The sequence below is a fragment of the Pistacia vera genome, unplaced genomic scaffold (assembly GCF_008641045.1).
Source record: "Pistacia vera cultivar Batoury unplaced genomic scaffold, PisVer_v2 Contig204, whole genome shotgun sequence".
Lineage (NCBI taxonomy): Eukaryota > Viridiplantae > Streptophyta > Magnoliopsida > Sapindales > Anacardiaceae > Pistacia > Pistacia vera.
The window spans coordinates 441,054-465,853 of NW_022196007.1; the positions used below are offsets into that span (position 1 = coordinate 441,054).

At 35.9% G+C, this 24,800-nt stretch overlaps 5 protein-coding genes and 1 non-coding gene across 9 annotated transcripts; 4 read left to right on the forward strand and 2 right to left on the reverse strand.

The window, feature by feature from the left end:
* Positions 1-2,840: 2,840 nt before the first annotated feature.
* LOC116128882 (glycine-rich RNA-binding protein blt801-like) lies at positions 2,841-7,652 on the forward strand. Its single transcript, XM_031414650.1, has 3 exons — positions 2,841-2,949; positions 3,291-3,434; positions 7,471-7,652. The coding sequence occupies exons 1-3, from the start codon at positions 2,841-2,843 to the stop codon at positions 7,650-7,652; spliced, it is 435 nt and encodes a 144-aa protein (XP_031270510.1).
* Positions 7,653-9,407: 1,755 nt separating this feature from the next.
* Positions 9,408-12,708, forward strand: LOC116128857 (ubiquitin-conjugating enzyme E2 7-like). Of its 2 annotated transcripts, XR_004127822.1 has the most exons (7): positions 9,408-9,527; positions 9,633-9,735; positions 10,594-10,691; positions 10,786-10,886; positions 11,191-11,278; positions 11,353-11,434; positions 12,195-12,272. XR_004127822.1 is itself a non-coding variant. In XM_031414629.1 (6 exons), exons 1-6 carry the CDS (start codon positions 9,482-9,484, stop codon positions 12,477-12,479), a joined length of 504 nt encoding a protein of 167 aa, XP_031270489.1. In that variant the 5' UTR covers positions 9,408-9,481; the 3' UTR covers positions 12,480-12,708. The 2 variants fall into 2 exon arrangements, 1 of the variants encoding a protein (XP_031270489.1); XM_031414629.1 differs by lacking the exons at positions 11,191-11,278; positions 11,353-11,434 and adding an exon at positions 12,402-12,708.
* Positions 12,709-16,587: 3,879 nt separating this feature from the next.
* On the forward strand, positions 16,588-17,797 carry LOC116128832 (CASP-like protein 4C1). The gene is made up of 3 exons (XM_031414594.1): positions 16,588-17,057; positions 17,143-17,278; positions 17,379-17,797. Exons 1-3 carry the CDS (start codon positions 16,834-16,836, stop codon positions 17,598-17,600), a joined length of 582 nt encoding a protein of 193 aa, XP_031270454.1. The 5' UTR covers positions 16,588-16,833; the 3' UTR covers positions 17,601-17,797.
* Positions 17,798-18,331: 534 nt separating this feature from the next.
* Positions 18,332-20,308, reverse strand: LOC116128853 (dolichyl-diphosphooligosaccharide--protein glycosyltransferase subunit 4A-like). The gene is made up of 2 exons (XM_031414621.1): positions 20,177-20,308; positions 18,332-18,640 (listed from the first exon to the last, which is right to left on the reverse strand). The coding sequence occupies exon 2, from the start codon at positions 18,638-18,640 to the stop codon at positions 18,527-18,529; it is 114 nt and encodes a 37-aa protein (XP_031270481.1). The 5' UTR covers positions 20,177-20,308; the 3' UTR covers positions 18,332-18,526.
* On the reverse strand, positions 19,829-19,901 carry TRNAR-CCG. Its single transcript has one exon. It is a non-coding gene; the product is annotated as a tRNA-Arg (tRNA).
* A 1,017-nt stretch (positions 20,309-21,325) lies between the features above and the next one.
* LOC116128772 (UDP-glucuronic acid decarboxylase 5-like) lies at positions 21,326-24,658 on the forward strand. 3 transcript variants are annotated; one of them, XM_031414522.1, is made up of 13 exons: positions 21,326-21,354; positions 21,820-21,916; positions 22,282-22,368; positions 22,467-22,554; positions 22,712-22,803; positions 22,898-22,962; positions 23,044-23,132; positions 23,408-23,485; positions 23,589-23,682; positions 23,906-23,972; positions 24,063-24,126; positions 24,229-24,269; positions 24,390-24,658. In XM_031414522.1, exons 2-13 carry the CDS (start codon positions 21,830-21,832, stop codon positions 24,579-24,581), a joined length of 1,044 nt encoding a protein of 347 aa, XP_031270382.1. In that variant the 5' UTR covers positions 21,326-21,354; positions 21,820-21,829; the 3' UTR covers positions 24,582-24,658. The 3 variants fall into 3 exon arrangements, with proteins under 3 accessions (XP_031270382.1, XP_031270383.1, XP_031270384.1); XM_031414523.1 differs by lacking the exon at positions 21,326-21,354 and adding an exon at positions 21,408-21,560; XM_031414524.1 differs by lacking the exon at positions 21,326-21,354 and adding an exon at positions 21,661-21,683.
* The last annotated feature ends 142 nt before the right edge of the window (positions 24,659-24,800 follow it).

The window sequence follows — 24,800 nt, forward strand, 5'->3', positions numbered from 1 at the left end:
GAGTGATCTGGTCGCTCTTTGCCCAGGTCGTGGCGATCACAATCTTGCGCCGCTTGTGTAGATCATTCCGGCATGATGTGGCCAAGCGAAGCTAGATCATGGTCACCCAATTTGATTGTTTGTGATGAGTTGTTTGTGGAAAAAAAATTGAAATGAATTGTCGAATATTTGGTGACGGATTTTTGTTTGTGAAAGGGGGATTGTGATGGGTTTGGTTGCTATAAAAAAACTAGTAATTTGAAGCCAAGGGTGGAGGACGTGGTAAAGGTGGAGGCTTGGAGTTGGGGGTGGTGATGGTGGCGAGGCTAGAGGTGGAGTGGTTGGTGGAGTAGGAGGAGGTGGAGGTGGAGTTGGTGATGGGTCTGGCCATGATGGAGGCTTTGGTGATGGAGGAGGTGTGGGTAGTGGTGGTGGAAAATGAGAAGCTAAGAAGTTAGGTGTGGATTAGGTGGAGGATCTAGACATGAGGGTGGCTTTGGTGTTGGTGGGTGTAAGATGCGGGGTTGGTAGAGGCATAGGTAGTGGAGGAGTAGCTTAAGCGAGGGTAGAGGGGGAATAGGTGAGGATTCAGGTCAGGTGTGGGCTTGGAGTCGGTGGAGGCAGAGGTGAAGAAGAAAACAGAAGGAGAAAAGAGGTGGCGAAGGAGAGAAAGAAGAACAAGAAGAAAAAGAGAGAAGGGTATTTTCATCTTTACACTGTTATTTCATGTCAGTTAACGGATTTTACTAGCAAATCTTAAATATGGGTGGGAAAGTGTCGTTTTGAAACTTTTTGAGTGGGAAGTGTCTTTATGCCAAACCCTGGGTGCGAAAATGACATTCTCCAAAGACATGTGACAAAGAGTCAAGATGGACAACCTAAAACCTTGCCCAACATCAGCCCATATTGGACGAACTTTGCCCACCCTTGCAAGAACCTACAACACTTTATAGAAGTGCCATTGGTGCACTACTCATACACGGCATTTTTCATTTATTGGTGACACATGTAGATGCACCGAGTACTAAACACTAAACCCAAATCAATTATCATCCGTTTACCTCTCAAGTTAAAATAATAATAACAATAAATAGATAATAAAATTTGATTTTTTTTTAAAATTAAAGACTACTATTGTGTAAACATAAACCTTAAACTGATAGTGGATTTGTATAGAAGTATACCAAAACTATATGACCTCTAAAACAAACTTTTTTTTTTTCTTTGTAAATGTGACTTTTCATTGTGATCAAATACAAATTTGAAGATTAATTAATATTAAAAGCTCAAACAAGTGAAGAAATGGGCATTATAATGACCTCTAATTCAGAAGCAACTTTTCCATTTCTAAATTGATAAAAGTTTATTGTTTCTCTAAAAAGCAAAAGTGAAAAATTATGGATAAATAAGTAAAGGAGTTCTTGGCATGATTTGCATATATGCTTAATAATTTGTAGCAATTCTCCCCATGTGAGATATGATAAAACCAAAAAAACATGGCTTTATATAAATAAATAAATAAATAAAATAAAATAAGGAATAAAGGGAGGCATGCCTTAGCTATTGACTCTAGCAAAATAAGTGAATAAAATTCCATGCAAAACCCATTGAGATCTCATCAAAATTCATTTTCTTAAGTTTGTCCAACCATCTACCACGTCTCATATCTTTGCTCATTGAGTGGTGCATATCCAAGATCCTATTCAAAGCAAAATCAATTAATTATTCATTGCTTCTGACCATATGAGGATTAGTGAACAATTACAAAATGTAGCGCAGAAGAAACTGGAAGTGCAACAGTTGGCTTCTAAGTACCAACGCTTGCGATCGACATACAGGTCTTGGCGTATGCTAATAGAACATACAGGGTTTAGTTGGGATCATGAGTCCCAAACTCCAAATGTCCTAAAGAGATATGGGAAGAATATATAAAGGTAAACAACATTTTCTTTTTTCCAATTCTTATAACGCAGTAGTCGGTATGCACTTTTTGTTTTGGGAAAATATAAATTAATGTATGTTTGTTTTTCAATAACAGCAAAACCTTGGTGCACAGCAATTCCTACATAAAGGACGTGTTGATAGAGAGTTATATGAGGTCATATTCCAAAAGCAAAATGCATCTGGCGGATTTGCTTTCACATCTGCATCTGAACCTGCGGCATCCACCATGTGTTTTTCTGATCCTACCAAGGCAGACATGAATCAAGATGACTTCGATCCTGATCCAGAAGATCAACTGGAGAAAAAACGATCAAATAGGTCTGGAGATAGTAGATCCTAAATAGGAGGAGAAGGAGAGACGGGGAGGGAAACCCATTTTTGGGTGTGATGACTCAGTTGGCAGAAGCTATTTCCAATAAGACTATGGGATCTGCAATATCAACTCGCAGTGGCGGTGATGGGACCCAAGAGAACACAAGTGATAGGACGGATCGATATTCCATGGAAAATTGTCAGGCAATTTTGGAAAGTATGCAACTTCCACCACAACTATATTTAGATGTTGTGAAGTACTTAATTGTCAACCCAGAGTGGCGTCAGCTTATGGTGAACATGTCACATGCAAACAGGGAATTTTGGGTTTATAATGATATCCGTCGTACGTAGATGACGGTTTAGGACTTCTACCCATTCTTTAAGGTACTTAATTATTTTTAATTAGTTGATAGTTAAGTTCATTGTTTCATAATTGTTGTTCGTCTTCACATATTACTAAAATGCAATTTTGTCAACAGGACTGTCTTGGAGCGATTGACGGTACACATATACGTGGGTCGACGCCAGTTGAGGTAACTGATACGTATCAAAATCGTAAAGGGGCATTGTCACAGAATGTGATGGCCATCTGAGACTTCAATATGTTGTTCACATATGTCGTCACTGGTTGGGAAGGATCTGCCCATGACATAAGGATTCTAAATTTAGTTCTAGATGATCCTGATTCGGGTTTCCTGCATCCTCCTCCAGGTATAACTAACTTGTTTATGTACTATAGCTAAACTATAAACATTTTTTTATTGATTCTTCAAATAACATTCAGTTATTCATTATAGGCAAATATTACTTAGTAGATGCGGGTTATGCGAACAGAGATGGGTTCCTTATCATGTTCCCGATGCTTGTCGTAACCTTTTGGGACCTATGGAGTTGTTTAAATACAAACATGCATCGCTTCGGAATGTTGTGGAGAGGACCTTTGGTGTTTTTAAAAAAAGGTTCCGCATTCTTGATGGCATGAATAATTACCCGTTGCAGAAGCAAGCTAACATTGTTATGACATGTTGTGTAATTCATAATTTTATCATAAGGTTCTATACGAACTACCCTATCTTCCAAAGGTTTAATGGGAATGGAGTTTCTGAGGAAGGAAATGGGACGGGTTCGAATCGATATAGACTATATGGCTCCTTTGGTTCAGTTTTTAAAAAACTTCAATGCTTTTCTCAATAAAGGTAACAGTAAACGTTGCGTTTGGTTTATATATCCAGCAAAGATTCTCAATATTACTCAGTATTTTTTTGACCGTTTGTGAATTTTTTGCTATTATTTCGCCCAACAACAACTGACATCTTTAATGCATCTTCTTCTTTTTATTTACTGCACACACCCGTGACTTCCTCTCGCTCATCCACAAGCAAGCACAAAACACACTAAAATAACGTTTCCTCCTTCTTGCCCACTGCTACTGAGCAGAGCCGTGAATCATTTCCCCTCTCTCAGTCCATCAACCAAGTACAGAGCACCATTTTTCTTTTTCTTCTTCTTCACTGAAAATTTAGATCATACAACAAAGTTTCAGACTCAGCCCAAACCCATAGAACACTTTCTCCATCCTGCCGTCAAGAATCGTTTTTACGTTTCCAGTTCCTTTCAGATCCAGATACAACTCAGCTCACGTCTCCCATTTCGTCGTCAACACCTCATATTCTGCATTTGGACCTAATTGAAAACTTTTAGTTCTTCTCAGGTTAGTGATCTCTTTGTTTTTTTACCGCAGTTTCCCATCTCTGTCTCTCTTCAAATCAGTAATAGTTGTTATAAGTTGACCAGTTCATATCTCCCATTTGATGCGAACTTGACACCTTACCAGTTCTTTGAATTTCTGCCATTGAAGATAATTAATTGAGGCAATGGGAGTACTTTTTGCTTGAACTAATTACTTTATACTAGGGTGAAAATTAATTAGGTGTAGTGGGGGTAGGGGTCAGAGCAATCTCCAACTTTACTGAACACTTGATCTTATTTCAAGAATCGGCCCGAGAGTGGTGAGAACAAGATATATGTAGTTTTGAGCTTTACTCAGAATCCTTTTCAGGTTAAGTCCGATTATCAAATTTTTGCTATTTCTTTAAGACTTCTAAAGTGAAGCGCCAAGATTTGCATTATTCTGAGATACTAGCAACCCAATTTTTTTTTTTTTTTTTTTTTGGAAGAACTAAACAAAGAGGTGAAAGAGAATGAATAACTCCAACCCTTTTTTTTTTTTTTTTTTTGACTAATTTGATTCAGTCCTTTGTCATAGTAATTTGTGACGTGGGAACAATATGGGAGGTATATACTCAACCACTATATATATAGTGGATACACTGTTTTAAAAAAATAAATACAATGACATACATTGTTATAAATACCAATTGATGAAGCATATATTTACGTAATGGTGTGCAATACCTATGCAACACTTAATTGCAACATGAATTCAACATATTATAATTGTGAAACTTGATAAATGGACTTTGCTATGTGTTGTGTAAGCCTATGGAATATATTAGATTATTTTGTAATTTTTTATATGGTGAAATTGAGACAGTTTAGGGTGTTTATGATGCATAATTACTGCATAAATGCATTTGGACCATGTTGGTTGAGTCAATGAAAGCTACATTTAACAATTATTAATTGCTATGGCGAAGTTGATATATAGACTGAGAAAAAAACTCAATTTACATTATCAGTAGTTGGTTTGAATTTGGTACTTTGCTTTGTTTACTCACTGAAATTGTTATTTAATATAGGTACTATTTTTGCTGCCTAATTTGGAGAAACTGATCTCTGTTAATGATGCTTTCTTCAAGTTTTGTACGGATGAAATCCTTCATGCTGCAATTTATTGATGTTACTAGAAAATTACATCTGTCTCAAAACATTTTTAGATCATTCATGCTGCATTTTTTTATATGAGGTGGCCTTGCAGTTGATCATAACGTGGGACAAGGAACTGGTACAGATTTTCCTTGCTTGATGAAGCCTATTCAACCCCCTCATGCACTATTTTCTTATTCTTCCAGCAAACTAATCAATGGTTTGAAGGGTATGATTTGTCTAACTTATGTATTAATCATTTTGTAGGTTATAACTGCAAGTTCATCGCAATAGCTACTTGCAATGCCATGAACAAATTACATGTCACTTAGCCCACCAACGCAGAATTGATCATTACTTTCAACGCCAGAAGACATTTCGACGTTTATCGGAATTGGGGTACACAAAAGACCTTATTGTCTACCTTGACCGTCATGTCCCCCGTACTTTCCGTTGAAAGCAGTGTTGGGTCAAACGTAATTTTCTGTATGTTTTGTTTATAATGTTATAGTTTGCAATGTCATATTATATGTATCCTAATTGTTACAATATTTCAATCATGATGTTGTTCTCACCCTACTATTATTAGATGTGAGTCTATTCAATGGACTGTTGAACTCACCCTAGGTTTTTAGAACTGTTGGCTGAGCGGTGAAAACAACCCATAGTACTGCAATAAGATTTGGTCTCAAAGAAAAAATTAATTAGTTTATCTTTTTATGTTCTTCTTTGTTGATAATGGAGCAGAGATTGCTAAAACTCTATTTTCTTTACAAGTTATTTTCAGTTTTACTTCATATGAATTCCTTTATGCAGTAAATTGATTTGTATAAGTCATCACTAAATGAAATATGATTTATCATGACACAACAATCGCATGATTCATGTACACCAACGTTACGACACTTTTCACTAAATTATTGTATTATGTCCATCAATGTCATCCTATTCCGATGCCGAACAAATGCGTCAATTCCAAAAAATGTAATACTGACACATTAAGTTGAAGGTGCCCTATACCTTTTCAGTTCGCCAACATCACAACACAAAAAACTGTCGTAAGGAGAAACTAATATATGTATATGTGTTAATCATTAACGTCCTTGAGTTGAAGCCAAGTCTTGAAAAGAGATAGAGTATATATGTTTATCAAAGGTTATGACATAACCATATGCTAAACAAAACGAATAAAAAAACAAAGAAGATGATTTGGCAAAACTTTATAAAATTGAAATTCTTAAAAGAGTTAACGACTTTTTCCCTCCCAAATAATGGCTTAATGACACTTTTCTACCCATAAACTTTTAAAATATTATTTTACTACCCAAATTTATATTTTGTTTACTACCCAAAATATTTTGCAACGAACAGAGAGCAAACTTGTTCTAGGCTATTAGTGCTTTTAAAGGGGGGAGGTTAGTGAGTCTTTTGGGGGTGGCAGGTTGGATTTTGGTGTTCGTGATTGGTTAAAATTTGACTTGAGAGGGATGGCTGCACAAACCATAATCGCTTGATTGCCGACGATTGGCGAGTTGGCTAGAGCAAAGTTTGAAGGGTTTTGGTGAGTGATGATTGGGAAGAGAATGGTGGTGGTATAAGGTAGCAATAATGTCAAATCGATGTGTTCTTAATTAATTGGGGTTTCAGAAATTAAAGAGATGATCCATCTCTCTTTTATCTCAACAACAATGCAATAACTTGTTTGATCTTGATCTATGTGGATGATATCCTCGTTACAGGTAATAATTTTATTCACAAACTTATTCACTTATTGAATCAAAAGTTGCTCTTAAGGACTTAGGGTTAGTTCACTATTTTCTCAAAATTTACGTAACTCGAGATGATATTGGGCTCTATCTCACTCAAAGCAAATACATAAAAGACTTGGGGAGAACGATATTTTTCCACCCAAGGTTTGGCCTAAAGACACTTTCCTACTCGAAAACAAAACGACAATTTTCCACCCATTGTTAAGATATTTTAGTAAAATCTGTTAACTAACATGGTATAAACAGTGTAAAGACAAAAATACCCTTCACTCCTTTTCTTTTTTCTTATGTTATTTTCTTCTTTATCACCTTTCTTCTTTCTTCTTTCTCCTCCTTCTCTTTCTCTCCCTCTTCTCTTCTCCAAGACTCTATTTGCTCAAACTTTGGCGAGCTGATCTGGTCGCCTCTTGCCCAGGTCGTGGCGATCACAATCTTGCCGCCGCTTGTGTAGATCATTCCGGCATGATGTGGCCAAGCGAAAGCTAGATCATGGTCACCTGATTTGATTGTTTGTGATGAGTTGTTTGTGGAAAAAAAATTGAGATGAATTGTTGAATATTTGGTGACGAAGATTTTTGTTTGTGAAAGGGGGATTGTGATGGGTTTTGGTTGCTATAAAAAAACTGGTAATTTGAAGCCAGGGGTGGAGGACGTGGTAAAGGTGGAGGCTTTGGAGTTGGGGGTGGTAATGGTGGCGGGGCTAGAGGTGGAGGTGGTAGTGGTGGAGTAGGAGGAGGTGGAGGTGGAGTTGGTGATGGGTCTGGCCATGATGGAGGCTTTGGTGATGGAGGAGGTGTGGGTAGTGGTGGTGGAAAATGAGAAGCTAAAGAAGTTAGGTGTGGATTAGGTGGAGGATCTAGACATGAGGGTGGCTTTGGTGTTGGTGGAGGTGTAAGATGTGGAGTTGGTAGAGGCATAGGTGGCGGAGGAGTAGCTTTAAGCGAGGGTAGACGAGGAATAGGTGAGGATTCAGGTCATGGTGGTGGGCTTGGAGTCGGTGGAGGCAGAGGTGAAGAAGAAAACAGAAGGAGAAAAGAGGTGGCGAAGGAGAAAGAAGAACAAAGAAGAAAAAGAGAGAAGGGTATTTTCATCTTTACACTGTTTATTTCATGTCAGTTAACGGATTTTATTAGCATATCTTAAATATGGGTGGGAAAGTGTCGTTTTGAAACTTTTTGGGTGAGAAAGTGTCTTTATGCCAAACCTTGGGTGGGAAAATGATATTCTCCCAAAGACCTGTTACAAAGAGTCAACATGGACAACCTAAAACCTTGCCCAACATCAGCCCATATTGGACGAACTTTGTCTACCCTTGCAACAACCTACAACACTTTATAGAAGTGCCATTGGTGCACTACTCATACACGGCATTTTTCATTTATTGGTTGACACATGTAGATGCACCGAGTACTAAACACTAAACCCAAATCAATCTTATCATCCGTTTACCTCTCAAGTTAAAATAATAATAACAATAAATAGATAATAAAAAATTGATTTTTTTTTTTTAAATTAAAAGACTACTATTTGTGTAAACATAAACCTTAAACTTGATAGTGGATTTGTATAGAAGTATACCAAAACTATATGACCTCTAAAACAAATTTTTTTTTTTCTTTGTAAATGTGACTTTTCATTTTGTGATCAAATACAAATTTGAAGATTAATTAATATTAAAAGCTCAAAACAAGTGAAGAAATGGGCATTATAATGACCTCTAATTCAGAAGCAACTTTTCCATTTCTAAATTGATAAAAGTTTATTGTTTCTCTAAAAAGCAAAAGTGAAAAATTATGGCATAAAATAAGTAAAGGAGTTCTTGGCATGATTTGCATATATGCTTAATAATTTGTAGCAATTCTCCTCCCATGTGAGATATGATAAAACCAAACCAAACATGGCTTTATTATAAATAAATAAATAAAATAAAATAAAATAAAGGAATAAAGGGAGGCATGCCTTAGCTATTGACTCTAGCAAAATAAAGTGAATAAAATTCCATGCATAAACCCAATTGAGAATCTCATCAAAATTCATTTTCTATAAGTTTTGTCCAACCATCTACCACGTCCTCATATCTTTGCTCATTGAGTGGTGCATATCCAAGATCCTATTCCAAAAGCAAATATCAATTAATTATTCCATTTTTTAAAAATTTATAATCGAATAAAAAAGGATCGAAAAGATTAATTTATGTTTTTTAAATATGACAGGGTTTGAGGGATACTCTAATTTCGAATTCAGAATTTGTAAAACGAATTAGGAGGATTGAAATATATTTGATAAAGGGTTTACTAAATTTCAATATTAGAGTAATAACTTCTCCAATTTAATCAAAATAATAATAATTATTATTTCCATATATAGTGGAAAAAAGGAAAATCTTACGTGTCAAACATTCTTATAAGGATCCAAAGTGTCAAACTCAACTATCCTTCTTTTTTTAAAAAAAAAGAAAAAGAAAAACAATCTCTTAATTTGTAATTAAATTAGAATTTTTAATGTTTATAAAAATTAATTACCGCCATCTATATAAAGCAGAGCTGAGCAAAAACAAAAACCATTAGCTCATTTTAGTTCTTCCCATTATAAATTCTATCTCCTCTTGCGGCTTCTAGACTTCTCCTTTTACCCATTTTTGATATTCAATGGCCAAGACTCAAGCCAGTCTCCTCCTTCAGAAGCAACTCAAAGGTCAAAAACCCACCAAATATCTGTATTTGTTGCTTAAAAACTTGTCAAGTTTTTGTTTTTCATTTCTTTTTATTTTTTATTGAAAACGGTTGATTGTTTTTGCAGATCTTTGTAAGAACCCAGTTGATGGATTCTCTGCTGGTTTGGTTGACGAGTCCAATATTTTCGAATGGAGCGTGTCCATTATGGGACCTCCTGATACTTTATAGTGAGTTTTTTTTTTTTTTTTAATTATTTGTTTTGTGATTAAAGATTGGATTATTAGGTTAAATATTTGATTTTGATTTGTGGGTTTGTGTTTGATGATGATTTGCTTTGTTATTTTATCATGTTTCTGATTTAGTTTTTGTTTCAAGTAAATTTGATTCAAGAATGCATGCCCTTTTGTGTTTGATGAATAGTTTTTGATTCTTTTGGTTTGATAAATTTATTTAATTGTTGAATATATTGTTGTAGTGTTTTTGGTAATTGATATGTTTATTGATATCACTATTTGATTGAATTTGGTGTTGGTTCTGTGTGATTCTTTCCAAGTTATAGGTTTTCCTTGGGCACTCTATGGAGATAATTGATTGATTATTAAATAAGCTATCATTGGAATGTCTTTTGTTTGATCTTCATTTATAAGTTTGCTTAGTAAGAATTGGTTATTGGTTTATGGTCTTAAGGATGCTTTATTTTCAGGTGTGTGGTATATTTAAGTAGGGTTTAGTATTGTAACTGTGGTTTCTGCAATATAGGGATGACTTAACGATCCTCTGGTTGATATAACTTTGACTCAGTTGTGAGTCCTTCAATCTTTTTTGATCTGGTCACATGCAAACTTAGGTTTTTTCAACTTTCCTTCGTGTTATTTAGGTTGTTTATTTCAGTCAAGAATAATGCTTTAATTCTACTGTTTATTTGAATTGAAAAATAAAAACATTGTGTCTTTTAGACAAGAGTAACGCTTCAATTCAAATGTTTATTTGAATTGAAAAATAAAAGCATACCGAGAAATAGAGCGGAATATATGCCATTAATGAAATGCGAGCTATGTTATTTATCAACAATTATTGTTTTGCAGTGAGGGGGGTTTCTTCAATGCCATAATGACTTTTCCCTACAATTACCCTGTGAGCCCTCCAACCGTGAGGTTTACATCCGAGTTATGGCATCCTAATGGTCGGTATCTGTTTTTTGCTCTTTTAAGTTTGAATTTTATTTGATTTTATTTTGAGTTGAGCAAGGTGCTAAAGGTTGCTGTCCCAAACTATAGTTTACCCTGATGGAAGGGTTTGCATATCAATTCTTCATCCACCTGGTGATGACCCAAATGGCTATGAGCTTGCAACTGAGCGCTGGACTCCAGTACATACGGTATTGTGATTGAATTGTTATAATTTTCTCTTTACTTGTCACCAGTGTTTATGGTTTCTGTTGTGAATGTAATGCTTGTTGTTCCATGTTTCTGCTTGTTTGGTTCTATTTGTATACATTTATTTGGTTTTTGATTGTCTATGTTCTTAGTTTGTTTTGATGTAAAGATTACAGTATCATAGTAGCAAGCCAGGTAATTTACTAGTACTGTTTAATTGGTGTGTGAAGTTGTCTCCCTTGTCTTGTGTGAAGTTCTATTTTTTTCTGTTGATGTTTAAAGAATATAACATCTAATCATTTGAAGGCTGCAAGTGTTCGGGGAATTGTCACTTGGAGTTCTGAATTACCCATGATTCATGGATAAAGATTAGTGCTGGAGAGATACACATATGGTAACCCTTTGCATTAATGCTTATTATTAGTGCACTCTGTGGCTTGGCCATCTGATGGCAGTTGTGATTGGCAGTGAATCTTGGTGGTGACCAACCGTAACAGAAACTTGAGATCACTGCACAGCTATGACGGGCTCAACCCTGGCCCAGATTGAGGTTTTGTTTCTAAACCCAAGCACAACTCTAGTTTAGGAGAGATTGCTTGAGTTGGTTGGGTTGGATTGTAATATTGCACAGAACAAACTAATGGATTGTTTTAATGCCAAGTGTCAATTAGTGAAAGAGAAGAACGTTATCCTCAGGCAAACTGAGTTTTTGTCTTTGTCTTAAATTCCTTTTACATGCTGGCAGTGATTTAAGGACCTCCAAAGAATAGTAGCATAGGCCGTTGTAGGTCATTGACCTCAATCGTAGAGAACATGCCATTTTGGATACATCATAGAAGAAACACCAAAATGAAGGCACAAGAAGGAAAGGTTGTAGAAAAGAAGTGCGCATGATTTCGAAGAACCAGCAAATGCATTGATCTGAAGGGAGGGCAGCTGAATGCACCAGTTAAACTTCTGTTGGTTGCTTGCAAGAAGAAAAGTTGAGATGGAAAAAGGCTGCACTTCTATAAATTCATAAAATGCTAAAACTGTCTCAGCTAATATGCAGTACATATTTTGTTTTCCTGTTTAGGAACTATATATTGACCTTTTGAAGATTGAAACCTACTGAACTTAAAGGAATATTACCATGCTATTGTTTCAAGTATGTTGCAGGTTTTCTTGCCCTCTAGAGATGCGCAAGTTTTGTATTTCTGCTGATATGTTGTGTCCTACACTAAACTGTTTCACACTCTTCTGCTGCTTAACTGACTTTGTGTGTGAATTTTGTTAGTTTTACGTTGCTCACTGATGGCTGTTGAATGCAGGTTGAGAGCATAGTTTTGAGTATTATCTCAATGCTTTCCAGCCCCAATGATGAGTCTCCCGCAAATGTTGATGCTGCGGTAAGTCACGAAAAATGCAACTCAAACTTTATGCCGATGCATTTGCCTTATTAATTTTGAATTGGTCTCTTTAAGTTGCCATACCCCATTGCTGATTCTTTGTATTCTTTCCCAATTGGACAAGTGCAGAAAGAATGGAGAGAAAGAAGGGATGACTTTAAGAAGAAAGTAAGTCGCTGTGTGAGAAAATCACAAGAAATGCTATAACCTAAATTCCATAGCGGCAATTGGTTGCTACAAATGCATATGCATATCTAAGAACATCATACTTTCTTCATTGGTGGCCAACAGAGACAAACAATAATATGCAGCGTGTAGAACTCAAACTAAAGTTTTTGTTTTCTAGCTATTATAACTCTTACCCATTTTGCATTTAATCAATATAAACATTCTGATATTTTACGTGTTGCTTTATAGTAACTGGTTTGTTCTTAAACCTCTACTTCTCTGGTGATCTCATTATTCTCTTCCAACAATTTCAGCATTTCATTCATTAAAACATGAACTCCACTTCTAAGATTTTGATTGGATAGCTCTATTTTTCATAGTCAGAAGTGAGAAATGAACTGGCGTCTTGACTAATAAGCACATGCCCCAATTTCTCTAGTGATTCATAAAATTTGTTTTACTAAAAGAATTCCAAGAGTAATGTGACGGGCATCAAAAATCACAAGCCACGCCTCCATTGTTGAATTATTGTCTAAATAAAATTCAATTATTACGTACCAAATTGTCTAAAACATTAGCAATTTTGGCAGCATTATTGTCGGCTTCCAGGAATTGACTGATTGTTTTGAATCTTAGAAACTGTGTTAGAGAATGAGCGATGGTGAATTTTTGAGGTTGCGTATTTCATATTTTATTTCTCTATTTATTTAGTTTGATAAATTGGTTTAGTTATTTAATAAAATAAATTCTTTTAAGAGAAAAAGAAAAAGAGACTTTCTGTCTTTAAAGTTCCATTTACAAGAGAAGCCTTGACAAATGCCGAAACGGAAGGACGAAAAGCAAAGCCTCAAATGATCCACACTTGACAAACAAAAAGACTATAGACAAGAAATAACACCAAACCAAACATATCTTATTCCTTGCTCTGCTAACTCAACCTCCTTTGAAGGCGATGATTTGACTTGGAGAGAACAACCGATCGTTTGAGAGGAAGAGTGGCGTGAGAGGGTTCTCATGGGGCAGAAAAGGAATGGAAACCCTACTAAAGCAAGAATGAGTTTGAAATCAAAATATGTTATAAGAAAGAGACAACCAATTCAAGCATGCAAAGCCTCCAAAAACATACCTTTCTTTCTATCTTTTTTGGGTATTTGCAGGGAGTTCATGGTTAGTTGAAATGATACCCGTCTCCATGGATAAGCATTGCAGAAGTCCATGTTGCTTGTAAACTTCACCCAATCCATATTAACGGCTTTTGTTGAGTCTGAAGCCATTAGGATCGAATGAACGAACCATACCAGACACATCTTGAACCTCTCTGAAGAGATAAACCCAACTTCTCCTAGCCTCTCCTCTAAATCGCGTCCTATAATAGACGCCTTCCCCCAGCAAACAAAAGAGATCAAAACAACCAATAGGCTGACAATTTGGGAGATATGGCCTTCGAAGGCATCGAGGAGTGGGTGTTTTTGGCCTCGATAGGACCAAAGAAGCTAATGCAAGCCCTACAAAGCCTGTTGTGGCAGGTTTCATGAGGTTGGAGGCTGAGGATGGCAGGAGGTGGCAGAATAGAGGGGCTGGGGGGTTGCCCTGCATCTCCAGCCCCCCTATTCCGCCACCTCCTGCCATCCCCAACCCTCAAACCTCCCACAAATAACCTCCCTACGGCCGCCCTTGCCTTCCCCCATCCTTTGGAACCCAAACAAAGCCACTTTCCTCATGCCCGCTAACTGCTCGACAAAACGTCACAACCATCATAACAATAAAATCAACTACATATCCCTCAAATTCGCACAAATCAATCAAATTTTTCATCAAATTCGTACCCTTTCTTCATCACTGTCCTCCTCATTGCCTGAATATTCGTCAGCGTCCTCCTCTTCAGAACCATTTCCCGATTCTTCTTTCTTTTCTTATGCCACCGTTGTCTCATCTGCCTCTAGACTACCTTGACTAATTGGATGATCCACCGAAGCGTCTTCTTCTACAGCCTTTGAACTGTTGGCGCCGCCAGAGTCAAGGATTCGAAGTGGGGTTGAGTTTTTTTCCTCTTTGTGGATGTCAGCCATAGTTTTGTGTAAGGAAACTTTAGAATCGAATATTTGCCGAAATTAAGGCACTATCGTCGTTGGAAATCGCAGAGAAACGAAATGTGTTTATCGATCGTTTTTTGGGTATATGACTCGATTAAGCGATTTTGAAGGGTGGAGGCTTGTTTTCAAATTTCAAAATTTAAACAAACTTCCGTTAATTATGATTTTATCCACATATGTTTAAATTTTTTCAGTTTAATCCGTTCTACATGTTTAATGAATCCTAAATATGCCACATCAGCTTTTCTAAATTAAACAATATTCAAAAATATTTTTGGCTTCGTTTGGTTCAAAATTTGGGGGTTTTGGGAAAATTTTTTTAAAAAAGTTAAAAAAAAGTTGAATTGGGCGGATATTACGATGTAGAATTTATAAATTAATAAAATACCCTTTATGTTTGTTTTTTTACAAAATACCCCCTATAATAAAACATTAAAAGTTAACAAAAATACCCCTAACCCACCCTCAAACACCCCCAGCCGGCGACCACCACCGGAGGTGGCCGGAGTCGCCGTATGGGCGCATGACCGGTTGGATCTTGCTGGTCATGCGTCGATATGGCCTTTTCCGGCCAGATCCCACGATGGATCTGGTCGGAAAAGGCCAGATTACGGTCAGATCTGGCCGTCAACGGCCAGATCGGCCGTATTTGCTCTCACGACGGCAACAAACGGTCGTCGTTGATGGTCAACGACGACTGTTGTTGGCCGTCGTGACCGAGTGTTCCGGCCAAATCCACCATGGATCTGGCCGAAAAAGGCTAGATCGGTGCACTACCGGTCAGATTCAGCCGGTAGTGCGCCATCCTACCAGATTCCGATCATTTAGTAGTAGTAGCCGGAATCTGGTAAATGTGGATTGTTGGAGTGTTTTATAATTTAAAAAAAATATTTGGGGTATTTAATTAAATTAATAAATTTAGAGGTTAAAAAAAATTAAATAATATTAAAAATAGTATTCCCAAAAAAAGAGATTTTGGGTATTTTACTATTAACTTTTTAGAATACTAAAATAATTCCCAATCTTGAACCAAACGGAGGCTTTAAGATCATTTTTTTAAATGTAAACTGGGAGGCCTGACAAGTTAATTTTTCTCCAGATGATCCACTTGCAAACAAAAAGTCTATAGAGTATAGATAAGAAAAAACACCAAACCAAACATATCTTATTTCTGCTCTGCTAACTCAACCTCTTTGAAAGCGCGTGTAACACTATCTAATTGCCGACCAACAAGTGGTGATTTGCCTTGGAGAGAACTGAAGGCTTGAGAGGAAGTGGGGCGTGAGAGGGTTCTCATGGCGGAAAGGAATGGAAACCACTAAAGCACGAAAAGAGTTTGAAATCAAAAATGTTTAAGAAAGAGACAACCATTCAAGCATGCAAAGCCTCCAAAACATACCTTTCTTTCTATCTTTTTTTGGGTATTTTCCGTCTGTTTAATAATTTTTTTATAATAAACAAAAAAATTAAAATAATTACAAATTTATCATTTGTTAACTTTTTTCACAAATACGATATATTAATTCGTAATAAATTTATCTTATATAACACATATCCCAGATCAAATGTCAACTAATCAATTATAACTGCTAAATTAAATTGAAGAAAGACTTTATTTATTTCTCCAAGTATGTTGCTTGTTCAATAACCAAAACCTTCTCCTTGAATTCCTCTATAATATTTCACAAAATCATTAAATTTTTCTTGGTAGACGATCTGTCTGTTTTCTAAATTTGAAAGAAAAAAGAGAAAAGAATTATATAAAAAAATTATAGAATTAAAATTTTGGATGATATGTTTTGTCAAGGCTGCTAGTAAACATTGATTGAATTGTACAGTAACTTCAACTCAATTATAATTATGAAAATGAAACAAATCTTAGTAAACAAACTGTTCATAATCTTCTCTCTCTGAATCAAGTTACCAACTTCAATCTGAATACTCTTTACTTTTCCTTTCCTATCTGGAATTTCTCTCTCTCTCTATTTATCTTCTTCTTTTTCTCTTCTTTCTTTTCACACACTTTCCCCCTCATTTCCTTTCAATCTCTCTCTCTCCCTCTATTTTTTCCTTTCCACCTTCTTTTTCTCTTGTCTCACACTTTCCCTCTCATTTCCTCTCCAATCCCATGACCTCCTTCTCTCCCGTGACTTCTTCTTGCTCTTCTTCTATCATCTCTTTAACCCTTCAATCTTACCATTTCTCATGACTCTCTTCACTCTGCGCAACTCCTTATCTCCACCACCGCCCTTCAGTTTTAGCCACAACAACAACCAACCTTCATCATCATCATCATCATCATGCGCTCTCCACACCCACTTCGCAACGGCGACACTCCCTCTCCTCTCCCTCGAATTTCTCACTTTCAGTCCACTTTGTCCGTACAGAAACTCAGACGATTCAACTCACTGATTCTCGTCTTCCGACTTGCAACCTTTTGTTTCACACTTGCTGCTTCCGTTTTCATGCTCACTAACTCTCGTGGATCCGAATTGCCTCGTTGGTTTGATTTTGATGCTTTCAGGTACACCCTTATCTACTCCACTCTCTAGTCATTAATTTTCTATTTTTGGTTGCTCACAAAAACTTATGACAAAAAATAATTGCAGAGTTGTTTTTGCTGCAAATGCAATAGTAGCCATTTACTCTCTCTTCGAAATGGGCGTCTCGGTTTGGGAAATTTCTAAAGGGACAACATTCTTCCCCGAAATTTTTCAAGTCTGGTTCGATTTCGGTCATGATCAGGTCCAATTAAACACCTTTAACAGTAATTACAATAGTATTTAAACATTTTTTTTTTTAGGTTAACCTAAAATTTTGGGTTTTATCTGGGGGGGTTCTATAGGTATTCGCATACCTGTTACTGTCGGCGGACTCGGCGGGGACGGAGCTGGCCAGGACATTGAAAGACAAGGACACGTGTACGGCGTCAAATGCGTTTTGTGTGCAGTCCGATATTTCAGTGGCCTTGGGATTTGCTGGGTTTCTGTTTCTGGGGTTTTCGTCTTTGCTGTCGGGGTTTCGGGTAGTCTGTTTTTTAATCAACGGCTCTCGTTTCCATCTTTAGTGAGTGAGGGAAGAGAGGGAATGTTTGTGATGTGTGAAGGTGTTGGCTACTTACTGTGTACCTTAGGTGATTTGGACTGATCTGATTATGTGTTGTGTGATTGAGCTCAACCGACTGTGTACATTGAGAGAGTGCATTCTTTTTCTGTAATTGCTAACTTAATTTAATTAGTTGTTATAATATCATTTTTAATTAGATTCCTAAAGTGTTTAGATATTTTTTACTCAATTGGTCAAATATCTAGTTAAAAATTAAGAAAAAAAAATAGAGATATTTGTGTTATTCATTAATTTGTTACACGGTTGGTCAAACATGTATTTAAAATTTAAGAAAAAAAAACTTGGGCTATGTTTTGAGTAATTAAATTTACTTTAACAAGGTATGCATAAAGAGAACAGAGAATCCTGATTTTTTTTTTCTAACTGAGGTATTTAGGTCAATTTACACTCACTTTAATTAATTCATCAGAATCTTAGAACTAACGACCGGATGAAAGTTTTAACATCTACCCCTACTAACAATCGAAGAGTCAAGAGAATCTTGAAGTTGATGGTTGGTGATTTCGAGTGAGTATCCAAATTATTATAGACATGTCACAACTTAGTGGCGATAATGCTGAATGATGAGTGCACTTTAGAATGATTTGATTATATGAAGTTACTTGTCACTTAAGAATGATGTTCTCATATCTATAAAAGATATTGCTCAATTTTTTCATAATCATCAGAATGTTGATATTTTCACAACTAATAATACATTATATAAAGACATCTTCCACCATTATAGTTAAAGAATAGAATAGCAAAGTACTAACCAATTCCACGGAGTCACTTAAAGATCAATCAAAATTATACTCCAAATCTAACATGGTTTAAAAATCCTTTAGGTTACAGTATCTTCAAAAAAAAGGCATAACATGGCAAATTTTAGTTGACTTCATATTTTGCATCAGCCATCACATAATGGTAAGCAATAACCATTACAAATATGAAAATGCCCAACATATTGGCAAAAAATCCCAATTCTTGATCTCCAATCATCTGCAGAAGCACGAATTATATCCAAAATATATTAGTACTAAACCCAGAATAATAACCTCAACCCCATGATAGGGCAACAAAATTTCTATTGCTCTAACAGATATTCTCAATATAAACAGTCACAGTAAAAACATAAGTAATAAGCTAAGAGATTTTGTAGAATAATTTCCACATTAGAAACCTAAAGAAATTCACAATCTTAATACCCATGTATAACAAAGAGTTAAGAATTATCTCAGCTAGAATCCACCATAGGAGGTGATACANTCAATATTTTAGTCACAGTAAAAACATAAGTAATCAGCTAAGAGATTTTGTAGAATAATTTCCACATTAGAAACCTAAAGAAATTCACAATCTTAATACCCATGTATAACAAAGAGTTAAGAATTATCTCAGCTAGAATCCACCATAGGAGGTGATACAAATGATGGCAAGTTATGTCTTTTAGGCACAGACATAATATACTCTACTTCATCGAATAGTAACTCAAGTTCATATGGCCTCTTTTAAGTCATTATAATTTCGTGTAGAAGAATCTAAATACACGTATCCATTATTGAAAACAAAGTGAATCCAGACTATCATTCAAAAGACCTATTAATACAGACAACTTGCCGTAAACACGCTATACATTAAACATAAAGAAGCATTCGCAAGAATGCCATGGTACATTTCTCGTTCAATATTTCTCCACAATAAAATCTGCTAACTACTAATCCGATCACATTAATATTCCAATTGCCTTTTGTGTTTACTTTTCTCACAACAGAGACAAAGTCATTATATAAATGGACATGGAGAATCAGTGACTCCTGATAATTAAACCTGATAACTGGTGATATCAGTAAAAGCGTACCCTAAAACGTTAATACCATTTCCAAATATCAATTCACATTACTGGATCAACATCTTTCTATTCATGTGAATAAGCATTCTAACAATCTCCATTGAGGTTCACACTTCACATAACCCAAAATCAATTGAAATTCAAACTCTCAACTACTTAATCAACAACCAAAAAAAAAAACGAAAAAAACTCACATGGCACAAGACCACAACACTATGAAATTTATAATCCTCTAAACAATGACTGCCACAAGTCAATAAACAGCTTTTACAAAGCAAAAACAATGATCATTATCCTATTTACAAGATTTTAACAAACAACAAGAACAAAAACAAATGCGATCGCAGTGGGATTCGAACCCACGACCTTTAGATTCGGAGTCTAACGCGATATCCACTCCGCTATGCGATCTTATTTGTTTCATTTTCCAATTCCGTCATACACATTTCATATCTTACACTAACCGTAAAGTTCAAGAAAAATGCAGAACGCTATGATCTCTAACAAATTCACAACAGACACAATTTGAAATTCCAAAGAACAAATCAAAAACATAAACAAAAGCTTCCCATCTTGATCATAATTTACGGATCCTTAAAGGTTTTGTTCAAGATGTACAATTAAAATCTTGATTTTCACGGCGTAAATAGAAAAAGAAACGAGGAGAGACAGAGAGAGAGGCGTACCTTTAGGTTTCGATGGAATGAGAAAGCGCCAAGGCCAGAAGTATTGACTAGATCTCTAAATAACAACAAATGACTGCTGAAGTCTGCGACTCCGAATTCCGAACACTTTGTTTTGCTTTGAAAAAAAAACGACCGCGTTTTGATCATGGGCCGCTTAAGTATGTAGACGGGCTTTGTGCTTTTACTATATTTGCCCAATTACTCGGAGTCTGATTTGTACTCTCTGAAATACTGGATCTCAGTTTGGTGACATAGTTTCATTTTCTGTAATAGAGTTTTATGAAATGACTCTTTTAACCCCCTTTTTTTTGTATTTGTGATGAATTATACTTACTTATAAACAATATATGTTAAGGTGATGTGTATGAAGAAATAGTGAAGGATACTCATCCTATGTACGAAAGTGAAGGTAAAAGAATCATTTCATATGATTTTGTTAGAGAAATCTTCTCTCCTTAGCTTGTGCTTTTTACTAATGTTTAAAACCTCAGGGGTATGCTTAATGAAAGCACCTCGATTTAGAATCATTTGTGATTTTTAAGAACTCTAGGGTGGTTTATGAAATTATCCTAAATTTTTAATCCGACATTTTCGGATTTAATTTAGGCACTTCTTAACCGGAGAGAGTGCCGAGTCAATTAGTCAAATACTGTGTGTTGGATCTGACGTAGCGGATAAACTGTCATCAAATACCCGTCATTTTACAATTTCCTCGTTTGTTAAATATCAGCTGTATCTTGCGTGGCAGTTAATTTTCCCACCTATAATATAATCTTATTTAATATTACTAATGAAATAATAATCAGATGCACACCTGACCACACCCAATTCCTGCTACCTCCAATCAACTATCTCTAGCTTAATAATTTTCAACTATCGGAATTGACCAATCTCAACTTGTCTGGCAAGAACAGAGACTCAATCGTACCGAAACAAATCCAATAAACAAGGATAAAGTAGACACGTAAGGATTGCATGTAAAACAACAATTGTTACAGCTTACGTAATGAGATACGACGTGTCGTACTATGAATGAAGCTTGAGTTTGGTTGTCATCCGCAACCGCAACTCAAAACTCTTTATCATCAGATTGAGTATAAATATTGACTTTCTTCAAGTCTTGTAGTTGTCTTATACCAAACGTCCAAACCTTTTTCAAGTCATAATCTCAATTCAAGGTGATTAACTAGTCGCTAATTCTTGATTTACTTTAATTAATTTTTTTTTTTTTTGGGTTGTCTGAGCAATGTGAGTGTGGCTATTAGATTTAGATCTGAAAGTTGCTGTGGGGTCTACTTTGTTAATGTGAAGCTTTCATTACTTTCTGTGCTTTCCTTGCTTCTGAAGATTTCATTGAATTAACAGCTTAGTTTGGTGCCGTTTGGTAGTTCAATTTTATTTTATTTTGTTTTATATTTTAGATGGGTGATGTTTAGTTTTGTATATAAAGCTTCAAGTTTTGAGTTGTTTGTGTCATAAAAAAATTCTGGGTGTTTTTAGTTTTGTGGTATACTCTCAGGTGATTTGAGTTTTGGGTTGTTTTATTGATCTGCTTGTGAGGTTGAATTTAAGTTGTGTGAGTGTTTTGTATTCGGGTTTTGAATGATATGATGGTTAATTGCGAGTTTTATTGTTTTGTTTAGTGATTCAAGAATGGCTCAAGAAGCTTCAAATGGAAATCACAACGCCGCTAAACCACCTCCAACTCCATCTCCCTTGAGATTCTCAAAATTTTTCCAGGTAATTTTTGGCTACAATCTGTTTCAGATTTTGCAAAAAAAATATGTTTGACGATCCTGTTAATTGCTTATTAATGTATTTCTCAATTGGTATTTTAAACTGATTTCAACATGGTCAACGTTTTTTGTGTTCACTAGCTGTGTGTAATTGTTAGTTCTTGAATTGCCTTTTGGGAGTATACAGCATTTGGCTTTTTAATTATGTTTAAAGTTTTGAATTTAGATCCTTGAGATCTGAGAAATTCCAATGGCAGATCTTTGTGTCACTGGTAATTGGCACAATTTGTCCAAGAAGCAGTGACAAGATTTTGTCGTATTAGCTCAGCTTGTGAATTTAATATGTACTCTCCTTTGTTTGTTTGGCAGTCTAACATGAGGATTCTGGTTACTGGAGGAGCTGGATTCATTGGCTCTCACCTAGTGGACAAGTTGATGGAAAATGAGAAGAATGAGGTAAATGCCTCTTCTCCTAATTATGAATAGCAATCTACAGTGTGACTGTCTTACTCAATGTTTAGATACTTATACGTTCACTTCGCTCTTGCCATCAGGTGATTGTTGCTGATAACTACTTCACTGGCTCAAAGGACAACCTAAAGAAATGGATAGGTCACCCAAGATTTGAGCTTATTCGTCATGGTATGTCCTCTTATAGTTTGTAACATATTCAATGGCGTAGATATGAAACTATTGAGTGCTTCCATGTGAATTTATCATATGTCCTTTCGGATTTCGAGCCCAGGCCTTTGATTATTAAGGTCAGCGGTTGATAAAACAATGTGTTCGTTTCACGCAGATGTCACAGAGCCATTGTTGATTGAGGTTGATCAAATATACCATCTTGCTTGTCCAGCTTCTCCAATTTTCTACAAATACAATCCTGTAAAGGTGTGTATATCTGTATTTAGTGTAAAAATGTGTGTTTCTATGATATTTTGCATGAAGTTGTGTTTGACTTGAAAAATTTTTTTTAATTTGACAGACTATAAAGACAAATGTGATTGGTACATTGAATATGTTGGGACTTGCCAAGCGAGTTGGAGCAAGGTTTGAGACTACAACTTGATTTCTTTGATATAGACTTATAATGTATTATTCTGTTGCTCACAATATGGTAATTCGTTATAGGATTTTGCTTACTTCAACTTCAGAGGTTTATGGAGACCCTCTTGTGCATCCCCAAGTGGAGAGTTATTGGGGAAATGTCAACCCAATTGGTAGGTTCTCTCTGTTAATAGCTGGCACATTTTAATGAATTGGAAAACTTGGACAATGCTATTAAAATGGTTTCAATGCCTTTTGAAAATAAGTGTATATTACAACTTGATCTGCAGATTCTGCACAGTGTAGCATTCCCATTCTAGTGTTTTTCATGGTGTTTTGTGAGATTCACATCTTGTAAAAGTGATAATTCTACAGTTCTAGGTGTGATATGTGTGACACAATGATTAAAATAGCATCACATATTATTGATTTCTGTCTATATTTTCAGGGGTCAGGAGTTGCTATGATGAGGGAAAACGAGTTGCCGAAACTTTGATGTTTGATTACCATCGGCAGCATGGGATAGGTAATATTGCTATTGCCACCTCAATGAAATACTGCCATGTTTGATTACCATCTGCAGCTTGTTTGAAAAATGCTGACTTTCCATCAAATTAATGATGTAACAGAGATTCGGATCGCTAGGATTTTCAACACCTATGGACCCCGCATGAATATTGATGATGGCCGTGTTGTCAGTAATTTTATAGCTCAAGCAGTCCGGTAATTTCTGTTAAAACCTCACCAGGGTTTGTAGATCATATAGATGTCTACAAGCAATTTATTCTTTTACTCTTCTTTTCCACATTGTTTGCATTTGTCATGTACCATATTGTTATTCTATCATCATCTCTTGATTGCAATGTATCACTCTGGCATTTATTCACTTTAGCAGTTTTAAGCTCTATAGTAAAAATTCTCTCTTGTGCCTGCTCATCTTGTGCAGTGGTGAGCCCTTGACTGTTCAAGCACCTGGAACTCAGACTCGGAGTTTCTGCTATGTTTCAGATATGGTATGAAGATTAAATTATTTGTTTAATTTTTCATATGACTTGTCTATTTCACTGGTATATAGGCACTGAACTTTATTTCAAATGTTGAAGGTGGATGGCCTTATTCGGCTTATGGAAGGAGAGAACACTGGACCAATCAACATTGGGAATCCAGGTCATCGTATATGCTTTCTTTTATACTTAACAAGAAGAAAATGTTCTTATTAGTTAGAAATTCTTTTGTTCCCATCATTAACTTAGTATTCTATATTTTCAGGTGAATTTACAATGCTTGAACTTGCGGAGACTGTTAAGGAGGTCAGTTTTCTAGACTCTTTTCACCCTAAATGTTAACATATTTATTTCTTATAAAACAAACTTGAAAATAACTTGACAAGTAACTATGGCGACTCAAATACTTGATCATGTGTTTCACAGCTTATCAATCCTTCTGTGGAGATCAACATGGTAGAAAACACCCCAGATGATCCTCGCCAGAGAAAGCCCGACATCACGAAAGCCAAAGAGTTGCTTGGATGGGAACCAAAGATCAAGCTGCGTGATGGCCTTCCCCTTATGGAGGATGATTTTCGGCTGAGGCTGGGTGTCGGTGTTGCCAAAAAGAGCTGAACTTCGCTAAAGTATAAATATTACAGGCGGGCTTATATTCCGTCAAAATCTGAACTCGAGTTCTGGACTCCTGAGAGTTTCTTCAAATACCATACACTATGCAGTACAATAATGGAACCAGTTGTTTTTTATTATAAATCCATATGACCATTGCATATTTTCCGTACTTTTGGTGATGGGATTTACTTTGATATAGTGAAAGAAGCAGGCTTTTCTTAA

Coding starts and splice junctions, on each gene's coding strand:
- LOC116128857 (XM_031414629.1), top strand. CDS start 9,482: ATGGCCAAGACTCAAGCCAGTCTCCTCCTTCAGAAGCAACTCAAAG. Junction 9,528..9,632: donor CCTTCAGAAGCAACTCAAAG/GTCAAAAACCCA, acceptor TTGTTTTTGCAG/ATCTTTGTAAGAACCCAGTT. Junction 12,273..12,401: donor CCGCAAATGTTGATGCTGCG/GTAAGTCACGAA, acceptor GGACAAGTGCAG/AAAGAATGGAGAGAAAGAAG.
- LOC116128772 (XM_031414522.1), top strand. CDS start 21,830: ATGGCTCAAGAAGCTTCAAATGGAAATCACAACGCCGCTAAACCACCT. Junction 21,917..22,281: donor GATTCTCAAAATTTTTCCAG/GTAATTTTTGGC, acceptor TTTGTTTGGCAG/TCTAACATGAGGATTCTGGT. Junction 24,270..24,389: donor TTGCGGAGACTGTTAAGGAG/GTCAGTTTTCTA, acceptor TGTGTTTCACAG/CTTATCAATCCTTCTGTGGA.
- LOC116128882 (XM_031414650.1), top strand. CDS start 2,841: ATGTTGTTCACATATGTCGTCACTGGTTGGGAAGGATCTGCCCATGAC. Junction 2,950..3,290: donor TTTCCTGCATCCTCCTCCAG/GTATAACTAACT, acceptor TTTTATCATAAG/GTTCTATACGAACTACCCTA. Junction 3,435..7,470: donor CAATGCTTTTCTCAATAAAG/GTAACAGTAAAC, acceptor GGTAATTTGAAG/CCAGGGGTGGAGGACGTGGT.
- LOC116128853 (XM_031414621.1), bottom strand. CDS start 18,640: ATGATTGGAGATCAAGAATTGGGATTTTTTGCCAATATGTTGGGCATT.
- LOC116128832 (XM_031414594.1), top strand. CDS start 16,834: ATGCGCTCTCCACACCCACTTCGCAACGGCGACACTCCCTCTCCTCTC. Junction 17,058..17,142: donor TTTGATTTTGATGCTTTCAG/GTACACCCTTAT, acceptor AAATAATTGCAG/AGTTGTTTTTGCTGCAAATG. Junction 17,279..17,378: donor TCGATTTCGGTCATGATCAG/GTCCAATTAAAC, acceptor GGGGTTCTATAG/GTATTCGCATACCTGTTACT.